Source organism: Camelus ferus, chromosome 25 (genome assembly GCF_009834535.1).
Source record: "Camelus ferus isolate YT-003-E chromosome 25, BCGSAC_Cfer_1.0, whole genome shotgun sequence".
Taxonomy (NCBI): Eukaryota; Metazoa; Chordata; class Mammalia; order Artiodactyla; family Camelidae; genus Camelus; species Camelus ferus.
The window spans coordinates 3,392,445-3,410,259 of NC_045720.1; the positions used below are offsets into that span (position 1 = coordinate 3,392,445).

General features: G+C 58.9%; 1 protein-coding gene across 1 annotated transcript in view; it reads left to right on the plus strand.

Annotated features, from left to right (window-relative positions):
• Positions 1-2,705: 2,705 nt before the first annotated feature.
• The window catches only part of KCNK9 (potassium two pore domain channel subfamily K member 9), an 86,204-nt gene continuing 71,094 nt past the window's right edge, over positions 2,706-17,815 (plus strand). The window contains exon 1 of the mRNA XM_032467769.1: positions 2,706-4,383. Coding sequence (XP_032323660.1) covers positions 3,714-4,383 — 670 coding nt within the window. The 5' untranslated portion in view covers positions 2,706-3,713. The remainder of the gene's footprint in view (positions 4,384-17,815) is intronic.

The window sequence follows — 17,815 nt, forward strand, 5'->3', positions numbered from 1 at the left end:
CTGCTTGGGACCAACTCACAGTGGCCTAAACCAGAGTGGCCTAAACCATTTGCTCCCAGAAGTGGAGCAGCTCTTGTGTGCCCTGAAGTCTTGCAGCCTCAGTACCTGCCTCCCTCCCTCCAACTTGGTTCCTCATAAAAATGCTTCCCAAGGGCTCTCACTGGTTAAGAGGTGAGCCACGCCCAGCCAATCACTGTGGCTAGGGGAAACCTAGCTCAGACTGGCCACACCTGAGCTGTGAATGCACCTCCAGACTGGGCTGGAGTTGGTGCTCCCAGACCACAGGAACAGAGAGGGAGGTGGTCTCCCCAGAGACACTGTCACCGCCTAACCTCTGTCTGGACTGTCATGGGGAAGCAACCTGAGCAACTGCCTTGGGGATGAGTGCTGGGGTCACAGGGAAGATGTCAAGACCCAGGCTCTGCTCCAAGGAGCTCACCTCCACCTGCAGGTCAAGACCATGGAAGGAGAGTGCAGGGTGAGGAGAGGAGTTTGGGTGTGGATGGTCAGACCAGGAAACCCTCCTCTTCCCCCCCACCCCCAGATCCCGCCAGAGGCCGGGCTCCCCCAGCTCGTTTCCCTTGAGTCCGAAGGCCACATTTGGGAGAGGGGGCAAAAAAGAAGCAGCAGCGTTTGGGAGTGGCCTGTGGCTGTGCATGGTTCTATGAACTCGGGGGTCGGAAGGCAGCTGGGTCCTTGAAGGAGCGCAGGGCAGAAGCCAGGAGGAGTCTGAGCGCTTGTTTTGGATCAGAAGTGCCTTGTGTCCCTGAGCTGGTGATCCTCTCCCGCTGGAAGTGTTCCCATCTGTAAGACAAGCGGTTTGGACTAGTTTATCTCTGAGGTCCCTTCCAGTACGCACGCAAAGCGGCTCGGTTTTCCTGAAAGACTGTATGTAAACTGAATAAAACTGACTCTCTATAAAGCTTGGAATCTGTGGGTGGAGAGCATTCCTTCCCCGGCTCCCGCACCTGCCAGTGGACACAGCTTGGACTTTCCTACACCGGGTTGGCTCAAAGCGGGGCGACGTGTGGGTCGGAGTCTAGTGCCCCCTGGTGGCGCCCAGGAGGGCAGGCCGCTTCCGGACGGCGGAGGCCCGACGGCTGTGACTCAGGGGTAGCGCCGCGGCAGGGTGGCGGGAGGCCCGACTGGGGTTCCGACGTGGGCCGAGCCACGGCGCAATTAATTACCAGCTGCTGGGAATCCTTGTCGCCCGCTCGCGGTGACTCACAAGGCGGCCAGGCTCGTTCGCTGAGCGCGGGGGCCTCGGTTTCCAAAATGAATTCTGAGGAGAACGCCTGCTCTGGTGGGGCTCCCCGCCCCCGAGTCCAAGGGCGCCCTCAGACCCAGCAGAGACCCGGCAGCCCAGACGTCGCCCACAGCGCGGCCCCCCTTCCCCGGTGCGCCCGGGGCACAAGTACCCGTGAGGCCCCAAAATGTGGTGGAGAGCATCCCAGCCTGGGAGCCTCCGTGAGGCACAGGGTCCCCAGACTCACTCTGAGTCCTGTGGACAGGGAGCCCGAGCACGGCCCGAGGGGGTGACCCAGAGGGATCAGGGTTCCCGGAGCGAGATGCACGAGGGTTGAGTCTGATTCCCTGGCCTACCCCTTACAGCCCACAGCTTGCTTCTGCCCCGCTTCTTAGCCCGCCACTGGCGGGCGCCCCTTTCCCCAAGTTCCATCTCTTTCTTGGCTGGTCGCCCGACCAGGGAAGGGAAGCCTGGGAGTCTCCGCGACTTCGCCTGCCCAGTTCGAGCTCCATCGCTCAAGAGGCGATTAAAGTAGCCGGTGGTCGGAGACCCCCGTCGACTATCTGAAGGGAGACGGGGAAAGAGGGCAAAGAAGGCTGATATGAGAAGGTAAAGTCAGGTGAGGCCTCCTCTCTAGACTCAAGGAATAGCTGCGCCCAGACCGAGCCACCGGTTTCTTGTCCAGGCTGGTCCCGGGAGGCGCCGTCGCGCAATGCGAGGAGCAGAGGGTAGGTCAGGGTTGAGTTATGGGCGCACCCCTCGCCCAGCCTCGGGGAACCAAGGACTGTTTCTCGGAAAAGCAACAGGGAGTGGACAGAAAAAGGGGAACGCAGCGTCTTCCCCAGCGGCCCGGATCCCAAGAGTGGCGGCTTCTTTCATCCTCAGCGCTCTCCCGGGAACGGCTCTGGTCCGCCGGTGCTGGGCCACCCGGCAGGCGATGCTCTCAGGGTCTGATGCAGCCCTCAGGACCCCACCACGCGACGAGGAGGTGCCCCAGGCTAATGACACGCGCCCGCGCTAGGTGGCTGACCCCGGGGGAGCCGCGGGAGCCTCCGCGCTCCCGGAAGCCCACGGACCCTCCCCTTGTGCTCCTACTCTCCGCCGGATCTCTCCCCTCCCTTAAGCCGCATGTCTGCCATCTCCGGCGGCATACCGTTTCCTCCCCCAGCCCCGGGTCCCTCAAACTCTCCGCCTCGCGTGGCTGCATGTGCTCTCCGGGAGCTGGGCTAGAACTGCCCAAGCAGCCTCATTTATCCTCCCATCCCCCGCCGAAACAGGCTGCTGGCTCCGCCCCCTACCCCCACTCAGGCGACACCCAGTCCTCGGCCCGCCTCCGCCCCCTCCCCGGCAGCACCGGCCTGCCCCTCCCGGGCTCCCTTCGCGTGCGCCCTGCGCCGCGCTCGGTCTGCAGCGGGAGCCGCCGCGGCTGCCTCGCCAGCTGGCTGGGGACCAGGCGGGAGGTGGCGCGCCCGGGAGGCTGCGGGAGGGAGGGAAGAAAGGAGGGAGGGAAGCCGGGCCTCGGCGTAGCCCGGCCCCCGCCCCCCGTGTCCCTCCCGCTGAAGCGGGGCTGCCGCGCGCTCGCGCGCGCGCGCGCGCGCGCGCACACAGACACACACCCTCACACACACACACCCACACACCCTCTCTCACACACACACACGCCCTCACACACACACACACACACACACACACGCCCTCACACACACGCACACCGGCACACATACGCACAGACACGCACACACACTCGGGCTCCCTCCGGCGCGCACGCACGCCAGCGCCCCGGGTAGACCAGCGCTGAGGCCGCCTCCCCGGACGCCCAAACGCCGGAGGGCCCCAACCCCGGCGCGGCTCATGCGCCGGCGCCCACCCCGCAGCTCCGCGAGGCCCGCGGGACCCCTCCCGCCGCCGCCGCCGCCGCCGCCGCGTCCGCCGCCCCCGGAGGAGCGGACTGGCCAACCGCCGCCGAGTCGTCCCCCAGCTGCCCCCGAGGCCGCTCCGCCGCGGGCCCTGCCGCCCGGGGGCCGCGCCCCGCTCCCGCGCCTCGGGGGCTGAGCCGATCAAACTTCGTGGACCGGCCGACGCCTGGCGGGGACCCCGCCGCGTCCCGGCGGGCCCGGGTGGACGCAGGGCGCTCGGACCTTCGGGCAACTGGCTGTCCAGCCCGCTGCACCTGCTCGGCCCCCTACCCTCTCGCCGGGGACTCCGGAGACGCCGCCACTTCGCAAACTTTTTCACCCCCACTCGAGGTGGGGCGCGGAGGGGTAAAAGGGGAAGGAGGTCCCGCGGGGCGCGCGCAGACCTGCGGGCTCCTAGCTGGGCACCGTCTCCCCGGAGCCGGACCCGGAGGGGCGCGGGCCCCGGCGGCCGCGCTCCGGCTCCGGCTCCCGCCCCTGCTTTTCCGGCGGGAGCGGGGGGCGGGGTGCGGAGGGCAGCGAGGCCCGCGCGGTGCCCGGCGGGGCCTCCGTGCATGGCCCTGCGCAGTGGGGCGGGCTGCTTCGGCCCGGTCTGGCGCAGGGTGTCGGGGCTCCCGGACGCCTGGCCCCGGCGCTCGAGCAGCCTCCTGTGCCTGTCCGCCTTCTCGCCCGAGCCAGGGCCCGCGCCGCCCCTGCCCCGCCAGCCGCCTCGCAGTGGCGGCGGCCGTGGCGGCCCCGGCGGAGGGGGGCCCCCCCAGCCTCCCCGCCCCCCGCCTCCCCGCTGCTGCTGCTGCTGCTGCCGCTGCCGCCGCCGCTTACAACTTGGAGGCGGCGGCGGCGGCGGAGGAGGCGGCGGCGGCGGCCGCCGGGCGCTGCAGTGGGACGCGCGCGGCTGCGAGCCTGCGGGACATGCCCCCCGCGCCGGCTCTTTGCTGGCGGCCATGAAGAGGCAGAACGTGCGGACTCTGTCCCTCATCGTCTGCACCTTCACCTACCTGCTGGTGGGCGCCGCCGTCTTCGACGCCCTCGAGTCGGACCACGAGATGCGCGAGGAGGAGAAACTCAAAGCCGAGGAGATCCGGATCAAGGGCAAGTACAACATCAGCAGCGAGGACTACCGGCAGCTGGAGCTGGTGATCCTGCAGTCGGAGCCGCACCGCGCCGGCGTCCAGTGGAAATTCGCCGGCTCCTTCTACTTTGCCATCACGGTCATCACCACCATAGGTAAGGGCTGGGCGCGCCGCCGCCCGGCTCCCCGCGTCCCGGGAGGAGTCCGGGGAGGCGGCTGAGCGCGCGGCGCAGGGCTGGGTGTGGGGCGCCGAGGGTTAAACGCAGCCTGTCGCCGGGGCCCCTCCCGCAGCGCCCCCTCCTCTCTCGGGAGCCCTCGCCTCTCCTGCGCCTCCGCGCCGTCTCACCCCTAGCGGACCCCACCCGATGCTCTCCTCCGCGCCGGTGTCTGGGCCGGGCGTGCGAGCCCGGAGCGAGCGTGCCGGAGCCTGGAGGGCGGAGGCGCCACTTTTGCGAAGAGAGTGGAGCGCTAAGAATAATCCCAGAGCAGACACCCACCCACCCACCGCCCCGGCGCGGGCTGGGCTGCGCGGGGTTCCAAGCCTTACACTTACTACCTCTCCGGGAGTTGGGGAGGGCTGGCCTGGCACTCGCCGCGCGGAGACCGACTCAGGTGGCAGGGGGACTGCTCTTGGAGCGTGGGATGCGCTGACCCTCGCCAGCCTACAGCCTTCTCCGAGCCCAAATTTCAGCTTTCCTCCTTCCTGGCTCCTCTTCTAACAGTGCTGGAGCCTGGCTGTGCCAGGCCCCTGGGAGGAGAGAGTTTGCTACTTGGTGATGGGGGCTGTGGGGGGAGGGAGCGGTGGTGGTAGCCAGGTGAAAGTCTCTAGGAGCAAGGAGGTGCAGGACAGGGGGGCAGGACCAGCCCACCCCCAAGCTAAGCCAGTGGTTAAGGCAAGTCTGTGTATGTCCCAGAAGCCAGGGAAGTTCAGCCCTGGTTCCGGGGAGAGAGTCCAGTTCGTACACCCTGGGGATTTCTATGGGTCCCGAGCCCAAAGGTGGTGTTCATGAAGCAGTCTCTAGTGGGTACCTAGGGCAGGACCCCTACTTAGGCCAGGGGGTTCAGAGAACTTGCAGCCATCACACTTTGAGACCTGTGGGCACTAGAGCAGGTCATTCATCCCAGTGGCTGTGGGGATGCCCTCCTGACAGGGCCTGGAGATAGGGTGGTGCCTCCGTGGTTTGCAACTTGTCCCAGCATGGTACCAGGCCTCTCCACGGCCACCTCCTTGGACCTGTCAGGGCCAACGTGTTGGCTCAGGGGCCGTCTCTGTTTTGCTCCCCTCCAGTCCTTTATGCCCCTGTGCTCTGAGAAGAGGCCTCCTCTTCCCCATCTTTCTCTCCGTCCCTCTGGCCTGACTTCTCCGGACCTCCTTCTCTGATTTTCCCCCTTGATATTTTTCTTTCTCTGGAAAGCTCTGCATGCTGCAAAAACAGGATTTCTCAGTGCCATATGCAACAGGAAGCACCAGCACAGGACGGCTTGTCTTTCCTTCTTGGTTGAAAAGACTTTTTAGAGAGTCATCTTGTTCGAAATGTTTAATTCATTGGTGTAGCTTTTTCCGTTTTCAGAAGGAAACTGCCCTTCTGTTGTCTGCATAACCAGCTTTGCTCCCTTTTGCCACACGCCCTTGGCCCAGCGGCCAAAACACAGAAAAGTCCTTGCTTTCCCACCCTGGGCTTCCAGCTCCTGAAAGGGCCAGCTGGTCATCACCATCATTTCTGTCTTTAAACTTCCAGCGTGAGCTGTGGAGGTAACAGATGCGCAGGCCGGCCTTCCTGCGGGGCAGGGGCTTGTTTCCTGGAGAGCCAGAGAGCAAGAAATATGCCTCTAAAACTGACCACCCCCTGGGCAGGGGAAAACTCATCACCCCCGAGACGTGCCTAGGGTGATGTCGACCCCAAACAGATGAAATCTGTGAGCTTGCTGGTCTCCAGCAGTGACATGAGCACAGGGAACGTTCGGCTGGTCCCAAGAGTTGAACTGCAGCATCCAGGAGAGGGCTGGAGTTAAAATCAAACCCAGAGATGTTCCCGTTTACCTGATAAAGTGCTTATCTTTGTGTTTATTGATTCTGATTGGCCGATCTGAGCATCTGCTTCAAACGGTTAAGGCTCCAAAGAGAAAACCTCAAGGCACTGGTGGCCGAGTGGAGGGTGTGATCCTAGGCAGGGGTGCGGGTGGGACTCCGGTCAGCACCAGAGCAGGGGGGCAGAAGATGCCTGTGCTGACTTTGTCTCACTTCCTGTGTTGAGTTTCCAGCTGATTTTCTAGAAAGGCTGGAATGTATGTGTAAGGGTAGGAAGAAAAAACTGTCCTAGCTCTGCTGCCCTGTGGTGGAAAGGTGCTGAACCCGGAGTCTGCTGACTGGGCTTGGAACCTGGGTCTAGTCAGACTGGAAGACCATGGGGGGTTGTTTCCTGACTCCCAGCCTCAGTTTCCCCATCTGTAGAAGGGGTGTGACAGTGTAACCGCCCACTGGAGTGGCTTTGAAGGGCCGCTGGGATCCCTAGTGCCCGCAGCCGCCTGGAACAGTGCAGTGCGCCCTTAGTAGGCGAGAATCTGTGATTTTTGACATCGGCCGACCCGCAGATCCTCTGCCCTAAGAAACCGCTTAGCTCCTAAGAGCCCGTATTTGTAGGAAACAAAGCACCTTTCTAGTTAATTCTGTTTGTTTTCTTCTTCTTCTTCTTTTTTTTTTAATATAAATGCAAATTAAGGTGCTCTTAGGCCTAGAACAAAACCCAGCCCCCAGCCAAGCCCTCCAAGGAACTGTCGCTGATTGGACAGCGACATTAATGAGTCAGGTGCATCTTCAATGGGTGTTCTTATTTTTAATCTAACCTTGAATGATTTCTCGAGAGAGCTTCAACTTTGACCTCGAGTCTCCGAGGTGGGGCAGGAACCCCCGGCACTCGGCCTCTGTTAATGAACTTGTCTTCCCAGATGAGGCTATTAGCTCCCTCTGTGAAATGGATTTTAAGAACATACATAATTACCACCCTGCCTGGGATCTGTGGCCGCGTGCGTCTTCATAAGAGGCTTTGGAAGGCTGTCACACTGAATGCCACCCAGCTCTCCGGGGAAGCCCCAGGCGCGGCCACCTTTGTCCTGGGGAGGGAAGAGCACCAGTCCCCCGGGCTCTGGATGGGCAGACGCATTGCCGTCGTTTGCCTGGTTCTGGGTGCCGCTCCTCCCCACTTGCTGCTTTTGATGTCTGTGCCACTTGTGGGAACTGCCCAGGAGGTGATACTGTTGCGTTCTAAATTTGGCAAGCCCCAGACCGTTGGAACTCTCCATCATGTTCAAGATGAAAAGTCCTTCTGCGCACCCCGCTGTGCTTGTCTGATTAGCGGGACGATTGGAAACACCCCCTCCCCACTTTCTAAGCTGTTGGTAGCAGTGGTGGGAGCGGGGAGGGGGGCCAGGGCCTGCCGGGACTGCAGAGCGCCTGGGCTGGATTTCTCTGCTGGGGGCTAAGGCCCGGGTGCGCAGGGAACCCCCCGCAAACTCATCGTCTTCCTACCGGAGGCGCTTTTGGCCAAAATTGTGTCCCACACTCAGCTACTACTCTAGCAACAGCAGGGATCTCCAGGCACTTCTTTTTTGACTGCGACATGTGTGTTCTAAGTTGTTACCACCTTCAGGATCATCCAGAAGAAACTGCTTAGAATTCAGATCTCATCTGGAGGATCTAAGGACGATTTAAAAACTGGTCCTCATGAGGGGAGGAGGGAAAGAAGAGACGTGGGTTTTGTGTTTCTGCTGCTGTTTAGAAGCAGGGAGACTGACATCAGGGCCCTTTGGGTCCCTCTGAAGGCGGGCTGGCTGCCGCAGGGACTGAGGGGCCTGGCCCAGGAGCCGGGGTCTGCTGGCCTGGGGTGGGGCACACTCGGAGAAAGTTGTTCTGCCGCTTTGCTTCCTTGCCCGAGGTCCCCCACCTGCTTGAAACCAGAATGCAGGGGGGCGGGGGGGGCACACTCCTTTTCTCTCATTCCTACCTTGAACCTTGAACAGAGCGTTCAGCGAGCGGAAAGCATTTCCTGCGTCGTCTTCTCTCTCGCTCTCTCGGGTGCAGTTTTCGAGACGCGGTTTACACCCTCGCTGCATGCCTGCCCCAGCCTCCCTGTGCCACCTCTGAGGCTCTGGGGACCATCTAGATGACAAGATAAGGCCTGGCCTTGAGGCCGGAGGGGAGCTGGAAACGCAAACAGTTGGGTGCAGTCCAGCCTGAAGCGCAGGGACAGCTAAACTCAGTTAACCCTTCCGTCCTGCTGGTCCAGACCACTGACTGGGAGCCGCCCCCCCGATGCTCAGTGCACCCCGCGTTGTGCCCCCCGCCTCCGGGCCTCTCCCAGTGCCAGCATGGCCGATGTCAGCCCCAGGCTGAACCGTCTCCTCCCTGCCCCTGGAAGCCCAGCACAGAGCCCAGCATGCAGTGGGCATCTCCGGCAGGACTGCGGGATGGAAGCAGGTCCAGAGGGCACGCGACTTTGCCCACGGGCCCTTACTGCACCCCTGGGGCTGGAGGCAGTAAAGCCCCACTTTGCAGATACAGAAACCAAGGCCCAGGTGAGGCAGCGCACACAGAGGCAGAGGGCCCAGAACTCCGCGGTCAGGGTGTGGATTCCACCCAGGAGCCAGGGAGACGACTGTGGAATATTCCATCTGTGTCCTCCTGCTTCTCCCTTTGCCTCCAGTGTTCAGGAAACCTGCTCATCCAGGGCCAGGTGAAGGGCCTGTCCACCCAGCACACACACCAAGGGCTGGACGGGAGGGTGCAGGTCTCCCTGTGACTTACGGTGTGGCAGCTGGCCCTGCGCGGGAGCACGAGCTGCCGGTGTTCAGCCCCTCCTCCCAGGCCCTGCCCGGGCCTGGCCTTCCTCGATGTGGCCCTGGCCCTCCAGTAAACCTGGCCTATTTATAGATGTCCTGGTGGAGGCGGAGAGGTGGGTTCTCTCTGACTTTGAGTGACCGAAAAGAGATGGCTCTCCTGAGGTGTGTGAGACACCACGCTGAGTGCCGAGACCCACAGGTAGCAGATGAGATCCTGTGTACCAACACCTGTCACCTTCACCTACTCTTTCCTGGGGCGGCCTGACTTGCACAAGCCAAGCTGGGGGAGGTCAGAGCAAGAGCAGGAGCCTCCGTGTACATCTCTTCCCCTATGGACCCGTGTTCACACCTCCACCCAGCGTCCCCTGTGCACGGAGTCCTCCTGTCTGTCCTGCTCCGTACATCTGGGCATCCATCAGTCCCCCCCTCTGTGCATTCACATACTCATTTGCTCCTTCCCCCGAGCACTCACGCAGTCCCCTTCATGTGCACTCTTCCCTCCATCTGTGGGTTTTCCCCCAGCTCCTCTATGTGCCAGGGACAGGCACTGTGTGCACCTGAGGTGCACAGTGGGTGCCCCTAGCAGGGCTCAGGACGTGTTAAGGCCTTGATGGCGGCGGGGAGGTGGTGGAGGAGTGTCTTCAGGTTGTCCCAGCCTCATCTCCTTCCTGCCAAATGGTCAGCCAATCCCGTATACTTTTAATTTTGAAAATTTTTAAGAACAGACTATTCATACTGAGAACTGCACATATCACGAGTGTACTGCTCAGTGATTCCTGTAAACAAGCTCTGCCAAGCAGCCAGCACTCAGACCAAGAAACAGCATTACCAGCACCCCAGATCTGCCGGCATCAGCCAGCCTTTTCTTGAATGCCTCTAGTGACAGGGAGATCATTACTTCACATGTGATGAAGTATGTGTGTTTAGCTGAGTGTTGAGGTTATTATGTGATGTTCTGATCTGGTGAGCATCTATGTAGAAAGAGGTGTGTGTGTGTGTGTGTGAATTGGAGGGGGGACTTCTCTTAAAGGGCTGGCCTGTCTCTGTGGTAGTCACCTGAGGAGGAGCCAGGAGGTCTCTGTTTATAAAGTGGAACTCGGGGGCCCAGCCCAGGAGAGAAGTGGGAACCTGGCACACAATGTGTGGGTGTGTCTGGAGCGGGAGGGTGTGTGGAGGTGGTCCAGGGTATGACTGGCACGGGGAGCCCGGATGGACAGGCGGCCAGCTCAGGGAACCTACCCCACTGAGTCAGAGCACAGAGCAGCCCCACGCTTTGTCCACACCAGCCTTGCCAGAGGACCAGGGAGAACGCACGAGGAAATGAATGCGACGCCTGGTCTCAGCAGTGCCCTGGGAGTTAGGAGGCAAGGACCCTGGGCTGACAGAGGAAAGGCAGTGGGCACTCTTGAGAGAGTTGGTGGGCAGAGGATCTGGGACAGGAGAATTGGGTCGAGGGTCTTCCCCTCTACCTGGTGGGACATCCTGCTCCCTACCAGCCGTGGGTGTGGAGTAGGGGGAGTCTGGTGTCCATTTCCTTGAGGAATTTTGTTCAAAGTTCCCTTTTCCTGCCTGTCCCACCTCTGGGACCCCTGCCTGTAAGAAGTTTTCCCTTTTAAGCTAAAGGCACCCACTCTGTGGCTTACAGTTCTCCAGAGGAATGGCTTCCTGCCGTGACCGTCCTTAGGAATTTGAGGACGGCCCCAGGGCCCCTGAGTTTCTTTGGATAATGCCTTGTAAGCCAGGCCCCACTCCTCTGAGCAGTTTTGAGGTGCGCGTGTGCTCTCCAAGTCCAGCCTGATCGCGTGGGGAGTGCGGGACGTCACCTCCACTCGCCCAGCAACATACTTCTGTTAATGCCTCCAGTTAGTACGCAGCCCCTCCCTGCATTGACATGTTTTGAGTGTCTGACTCCTGCGAGCTTCTATCATGTGCTCCTAAGGGGACTTAACTGTAGTCTCTGTCTCAGATTGGGGTGAGCCCAGGCACTAGCCCTGAGGTTGATCACTGATCACAGAACAGCCCTGTGTTGTGGACCCGGACAAGAAGGACGATTGATGGAGACATTGGCAGCAGGGGAAGATGAGAAAGCTGAGGAGTCCCTGTGAGAGTGCCGGCCCGGCTTGTCAGGACACTGAGAAGTCTGCCCCCGGGCCTGGGAGAAACAGAGCCCCCCAGCAGATCACTAGCCCCTCGATCGCACTCCTTCCTGGGGTCTCGGTCCTGAGGGATGACAGGGCCTGGCGAGGGAGTAGCTGCTCCACGGCAGGGCCAGCCCCATGGGGGTGGGCTTGCTCTCAATGTCCTCACCCTTATCGTGTCCCCAGCTCTGGGAGGAGCCCAGGGTGGCAATGAGGTGAAGGCGGGGCGGGACTAGAGGCGGGTGAGCTGTGGCTGGTGGGGGGTCGGGGGTGCAGATACTGTTGGTGGCGGACTGGGCATGCTGGGCCAGGCATCTGGAGAGCGGAGGGAGCCAGGTCCAGCCTCCCCTCTGACCTCGGTCTTCCATCTGGATGAGCGGGTCAGGATGGCACCCGCCTCCAGAGACAGAGCGCAGAGGGGCTCGGAGGGCAGGCAGGTCATGGGGGCCCGTAGCCGTGGGCAGGACGGCTCATGTCTGCCTGTCCCGGAGGCCGGACCTTAGGCCTGTCCCGTTAGCCTGGGCTTTCTCATCTGTGAAATGGGGACGTAGAACTTGGTGTCTGTGTGTCGTGAGCATCAGAGAACATGCCAGAGTGTGCCGTGAAGGGCCTCCTCTCACAGCCCTGGGCTTCACTGTGATGATGCTTCCAGGCTGGTGCCTGTGCCCCTGTGCGCTTCGCCAGCTCTTGGAAAATTGGAGAGTTGTCATTTGTAGCTTCCCGGTCCGGCTCTCCCACCCACCCTCTAAGGGACATCCCGTCCCCTGCCTCTCTCCAGCTGCCGCCCCTGCTGGGTCTGTCCGGTGGCCCTAACCCTCGTGAGGGGCTTCCCGGTGCCCACTCCTCATTTAGAGAGCGCCCTCAGAGATGGAAGAGCTTCTGCCACCCAGCGGAAGGAAGCTCTCGTGGCGGGGTGCCAGGCTGGGGGCTTCTGAGGCCATGGGTTCCTAGGCCGGCTGGTGGGTTTTCCCAACCCAGGCTGGTTGGGGAAAGGCGGCTTCCCAGGGGGCCCCCTCCCCACCCCCACCCCTGCCATGCTGAAGCCCTGCCGTCACCTACGCCTGCACCCCCATCCCTCTTGGGTCAGAGCCAGGTCCTCAGACTGAATCCCCATTCGATACTTCAGGTCCCCCGTGTCTGACTGCCCAGGTCAGAGTTGCCCTGCCTCCCTGGCTCCAGCCAGGCCTTCTCTGCCCACAACTGTCCGTTCCCCCTCGTTTCTCTGCTGCCAGCCCACCACGCCTCCCACAGGGTGCCCCAGGTGTGGATTTGCTCCGCAGCCTTCCCAGTGGTCCCCTGTGTCCCCAGGGCAGGGCTGGGCACTTACTGGTCTCAGGCTCCCCAGGGCCAGCTGGCCCAGGGCTGCTCAAAGCACCTGCTGGAGGCTGAGGCTCATGCCTGGCACCCAAGAGCTGAGGGGGCTTTGAGCCGAGTGGTTTGGGGTCATCTTCCTGTGTGGTTGGGCCTCGGGGCCTCTGGGCAGGCGCAGAGCAGAGGCCCCAGCCTTTTGGTTTTAAGGGAAGATGGCAGGTTAGGGCCCGTCCGGTCAAACGGGGAGCTTCTCACTCCCATGGACTTGGATGTGTGATCTCAGCCCCCAAGGCCACTTCTAGTGACAGGCTCACAGGAGTCTGTCGGGCACCTGGTGGGAAGAGACACCCACCTGTGAAACAGCCGTGGGCTGTCACCGGCCCTGCCAGATGGGAGGTGCGTGCTGTTCTGGATGGTGAGAGGCATCCTGGTGGCCAGCATCGCCAGGCCTCCCCCAGGGCTGAGGGGAACAGGTGTTCGCCACTCGACAGTGTGTTGTCATGACCCCCAGCCCTCCACCTGGCTGCACCCCACCTGCCCCTCCCTGCCTCCCTCCCCTTGTCCTTGCACCCACCCTGGAACACTCTTGTCGGGCAGGTCCCACCTGGGACCTTGATCTTGCTGTTCCCCCGCCCAGCCTGGCCCTGTGCTGAGATACTCAGGCTATCCTCATGTCTGTCCCCTGGACACTCGTCAGTGGGTGACAGCAGGAGCCTGAGCTGTGCTGGGTCTGTTCACATGAAAGCCACTTGAGGCCTGGGGTCAAGCTTTTATTTCAGGGTCCCAAGCACTTGGCACATACTGGGCCCCAGAACATGTTTGTTGAGTGACTACTTGATGGCCTATTGGGAACAAGACGTTTTACTCAGGGACCAGGAACACTAGTAAATGTGTGAAGCATGTGGCAGAGGTGTCTTTGGTCCCCGTTGGCCGTTTGTTGGAAGTGTGCCTGGTGGGCATACATCTGGGGTGCTGTGAGTTTTAGGGCCCTGCTGGAGCAGAGGGGCATGTCTCGGGGGAGGTGACTCTGGAGTTGAGCTTTCATGCAGTCTGATGTGGATGGGAACTGGGAGCTCAGGTGGGGCTAGGTGAGTCACTCAGGAGGGACTGGGGAGACATCACTCCCTCAGGTGGTGGGGTGAGTTCGGTGGTGTTGGGGAGGACGGCAGGTGGACACTCGGCGTCCCCCCTCCCCTGCCCCAGCAGAGGTTCTCAGCAGCGCTATGTTGGGAGGACTTGAGGGGCATGGTTCCTGCTCCAGCCCAGCCACTCTGCACCCCAAGGCCCACATGTGCAGTGTCAAGGCATCTATCCCTCGGACTCTGTGGGGTACGATTGCTGGTGATGCAGACAGGGCGGGGCTGGGCTGGGCTCTAACCACTAACCAAGAAAGGGCCTGGCTCAGGGATGCTGTGGGGTAGCAGTGGGGGCGGAGGGGCATTCCCACTGAATCTGGTTGCACTGTGCAGTTTCCCAAGTGCGATCATTTGACCGCACCCCAAGTGCCGAGAGCCCTGGCAGTTGGGAAAATTGGTCTGGCGTCTATTTAGGACAAGTGTTTAGGCCAGGGGGATTCAAACACCAGCGAAGTGAGGACTCCAGTGTGTGCTGATTGACAAAGTAGCTCTCACATCGCTGGGAAGGGGAAGAAGTAGACCCTGGCAGAGAACGTTTTATCAAGAGGGGAGAAAAGTCCCCAGTCCCCTGTGGTCCCGTGGCCACATTCAATTTGCACATTGTTGTCATTGTCCAAATGTGCCTGCTGCTTTTATCATTTCATCGCAATGAATCTGTTAGGGACTGTGTTCAGCTGCCTGTTGTAGAGAACAGGTAACAGGCACTGGAGCAAACAGCAGTTAAGAAGTCTGGGGCGGGGAGTTGGGCCGACAGGAGGCTCCACAATGCCTTCAGAGACTCAGGCTCTTTGTCTTTCTGCTCAGCCGTCTTAGCTTGGCTTTAGTTTGCAGGTTGGCGCCTCATGGTTCCAATATGGCTGCTCCACCTCCAGCCTCACCTCCAGCATCCTTCCTGGCAAGAAAAAGAGGGAGAACAAAAGACGGCATGTGCTCTTTTCTAAGCAGCTTTCCTGGATGTTCAAGGACTTCTGCTGACATCTCATTAGCCACGACTGTGTCTCATGGCCACCCCTAGCTTCAAAGTTGTCTAAGAAACATGGCATGTTGCTTTTCAAGCCAAACGGGTTCTGGTGGTGAGGAGGGAGTAGAGATGGGTATTGAAGGCCCCCACAGTGTCTGTGGTGGTATGCCTAGCATTTCAGGGCCCTTTTCTCTTTAAGTTTATGTCAAACATTACCTTGTGTTTGTGCAGTCTAAAGGGAAATTTATTTTCACAGCTCCATATCCACGAAATGAATGTACTATAATCTACTTAACCACTCCTCTATTTATAGTGTTTTCATGCGTCTTTCCTTTTTTTTTTTTTTTTTTGCCAATTATAGACAGTGCTCTATTGAATGTCTCTTTGTGTGTGAGTAGATTGTGCTGGGTTATTACTTAAGGGTTTGCTGTGGTGGCGGGACCCCAGGTCAGGGGGCATAAGCACCTGATAGTGCTGTGTGTTGTCCTGTAAACAACAGTGCAAACGTGGTAGCGGGCTTCTGGTCTCACCGCAATTTCAGTAGCCCTCAGCAATGCTGAAGATGTTTTGATGTTCTTACTATTTCAGAGCATTTTCTTAGCAATCCTTTGTGTGGCCTGGACCAGGTCATGGGGGTTGGAAGGCTGGCGGATCTACCCTCATCCCAGACACAGCTAGTCCAAGGGTTAGGGGCGGTCTGTGGGTGCAGTTGCCACCTGGAACCTACAATCTCCTGGACACTGTGGAACCAGGCGGAGGCAGGGGAGCCACTGGGTTGGTCTAGCTGCTGGGTTAGGAGGTTTTGCCTGATCAGTCTGGTATAGCCAGTTGGCTTGGTCACTGAAGCTCTGAGCTAAGAAACAGCTCCAGTGGGGAGAAGTGCGGTGTGGGATCGATTAGGCATGTCTGCCATTGGTATCAGGTGGACAGTGACAGCATGCTTGCCACATCCTTGCCCACCCTAAGCTAGTGAGCAGGCGGCTTTTCCGTCAGTATGCCTGGAGTGATGTCTCTGTGGATGGCTTGCCCCTTGGTATGGTCTGATTTACAAGGCAGGTTCCCACCCACTACCGTCTTTCATCCACATAACAACCCTGTGAAATAAGCATGGTTGGGATTTACTCTGTTATGCCAATGAGGCTAGAGATATTCAGTGGCTTCCCAGGGTCACATAGTAGAGTTTGGGGCTTGAACCCATGTCTTCTGCCCTCCAGCCCAGCATTCTCTTCTTCATACTACAGCCTCTCCCAGACACTGCTCACCTGCCTGGGAACATGGGTTGGATACAGGAAGCATTATTGTCTGACAGTCAAGAGGACTCAGAGGTCATCTGGTCCTACCCTCTCAGGCTGGCAACATTGCTTGACCCTCCAAGGACAGGGGGCTCACTACCTCACTAAAATAGTAGGGAAAGGCAGGTGTGGCATCAATGTTAAAACAGAAGAAAAAGGCAAAAGGTCTCTCATCTGCTTGTCTTTGTCATGCTAACCAGAGCACTCCAGGACAAGCTTAACCTCTAGTCCCTTGCCACAACAGGGCTATCATTCACAGGGCCCTGTTTTTCTATAGACACCATTGCAATTAATTTCATTCTCTCAACAACTCGACCAGGTAGATATTTCCATCTATCCGATTTTATAACTGAGGATATGGACAATCAGAGAGGTTAAGCAATTTACCCAAGGTCACACAGCAAAATAGTGGCAGAACCAGGAGTTGTACCCAGGCAGTCTGACTTCAGAGTCTGTGCTTGTAACTGGTTTGTTATCTACTGCTTGTTTCATCCTTCTGTATCAGTTAGCTAGTGATGTGTAACAAATCACCCACAAACATAGAGACTTAAAACAACAACCATTTATTATTGCTGATGGACTGTGGCTCAGTGAGACTTGGCTGTTCCAGAAAGCCCAGCTGGGCAGCTTTTTCTCACTGCTGGTCTCCAGACTGACTGAAGAAGCTCTGTTTCAAGCCATTGTGTGTTTTCATCTTGGTGATGGAAGAGATACAGGAGGGCTGTGTGAAAGCAAGTGAGGTGTCTTGTGCTGTGACCCCACTACTAAGCTGTCATTTCTTCTACATGCCTTTGTCTGGAGCCAGTCACGTGGCAAGGTCCAGAGTATAAGGGCAGGAAATACACCTGCCCATGAAGCCAAGGCAGTGGTACAGTCCACTCATCCTCCTGGCTGACCGACTGTCCACACCCTTGCCAAGCCCCTCCTGCTGTCTGTACTTAGCTACCTGGTGCAGTGGAGAGAGCATAGCTCTGGACTCTCATCTGGGTTCAAATGCTGCCCATTTCATACCCCTAAAATGACATGCTGTTTTCTCATCTGTGAAATAGACAGTGCACCATCTTCCTCTGTATTAAGCTCAGGCTGCCGTAACAAAGCACTGCAGGCTGGGTGGCTTAAGCAGCAGAAATTTACTTCTATTTTTTTTGGCAATTCTGGAGGCCAGACGTCGGAGATCAAGGCGTTGGCAAGGTTGGTTCCGTCTGAGGCCTCCTTCCTAGGCTTATAGACAGCCATCGTCTTCCTGTGTCTTCACGTATTCATCTCTCTGTGTATGTCTGTCCTAATCGCCTCTTCTTATAAGGACACCTGCCACATTAGATTAGGGCCACCCTAGTGACCTCATGTTAACTTAATCATTGCTTTAAAGACTCCCATCTCCAAATCTGGTTCCATTTTGAGGCAGGGGAGGCAGTTAGGACTTCAACATATGAATTTGGGAGGACACAATTTAGCATGTAACATCTTCCGAGAGATGCTACGAGCATTAAATGAGAGAATGGAAATGAAAGAACCTCCCCAGACCTGTCATGCTCAAGTCCCTCCACAGACGTTGGTTGTCTGCTTTATCATGTGTAGGAGTGTGAACGTAAATCGTTATAGCCAGGGAGATTTTGTTGCCCCAACATGTTTATTTTCAAAATCTGGTTATACATTGGGTCAAAAGGCTGCTATGATGGAATGGACCCAGCCCAGGATGTGTCATCAAGAGACCCAAGCTCCAATCTCTGCCACACCTCTAAGTGACTGGGGGACGGCAGGAGAGCCCCTGCACTGGTCTCAGCTTCAGTGTCTCCATTTGCACACTGGGCGGTCTGCTTCCTCCAGCACATTGTGGGGCACAAGAGGGTGACTGTGCTGCTTTTAAACTTCTTTCCTAATTGGATTTTTAACAGGTAGCATGTAGGACTTCT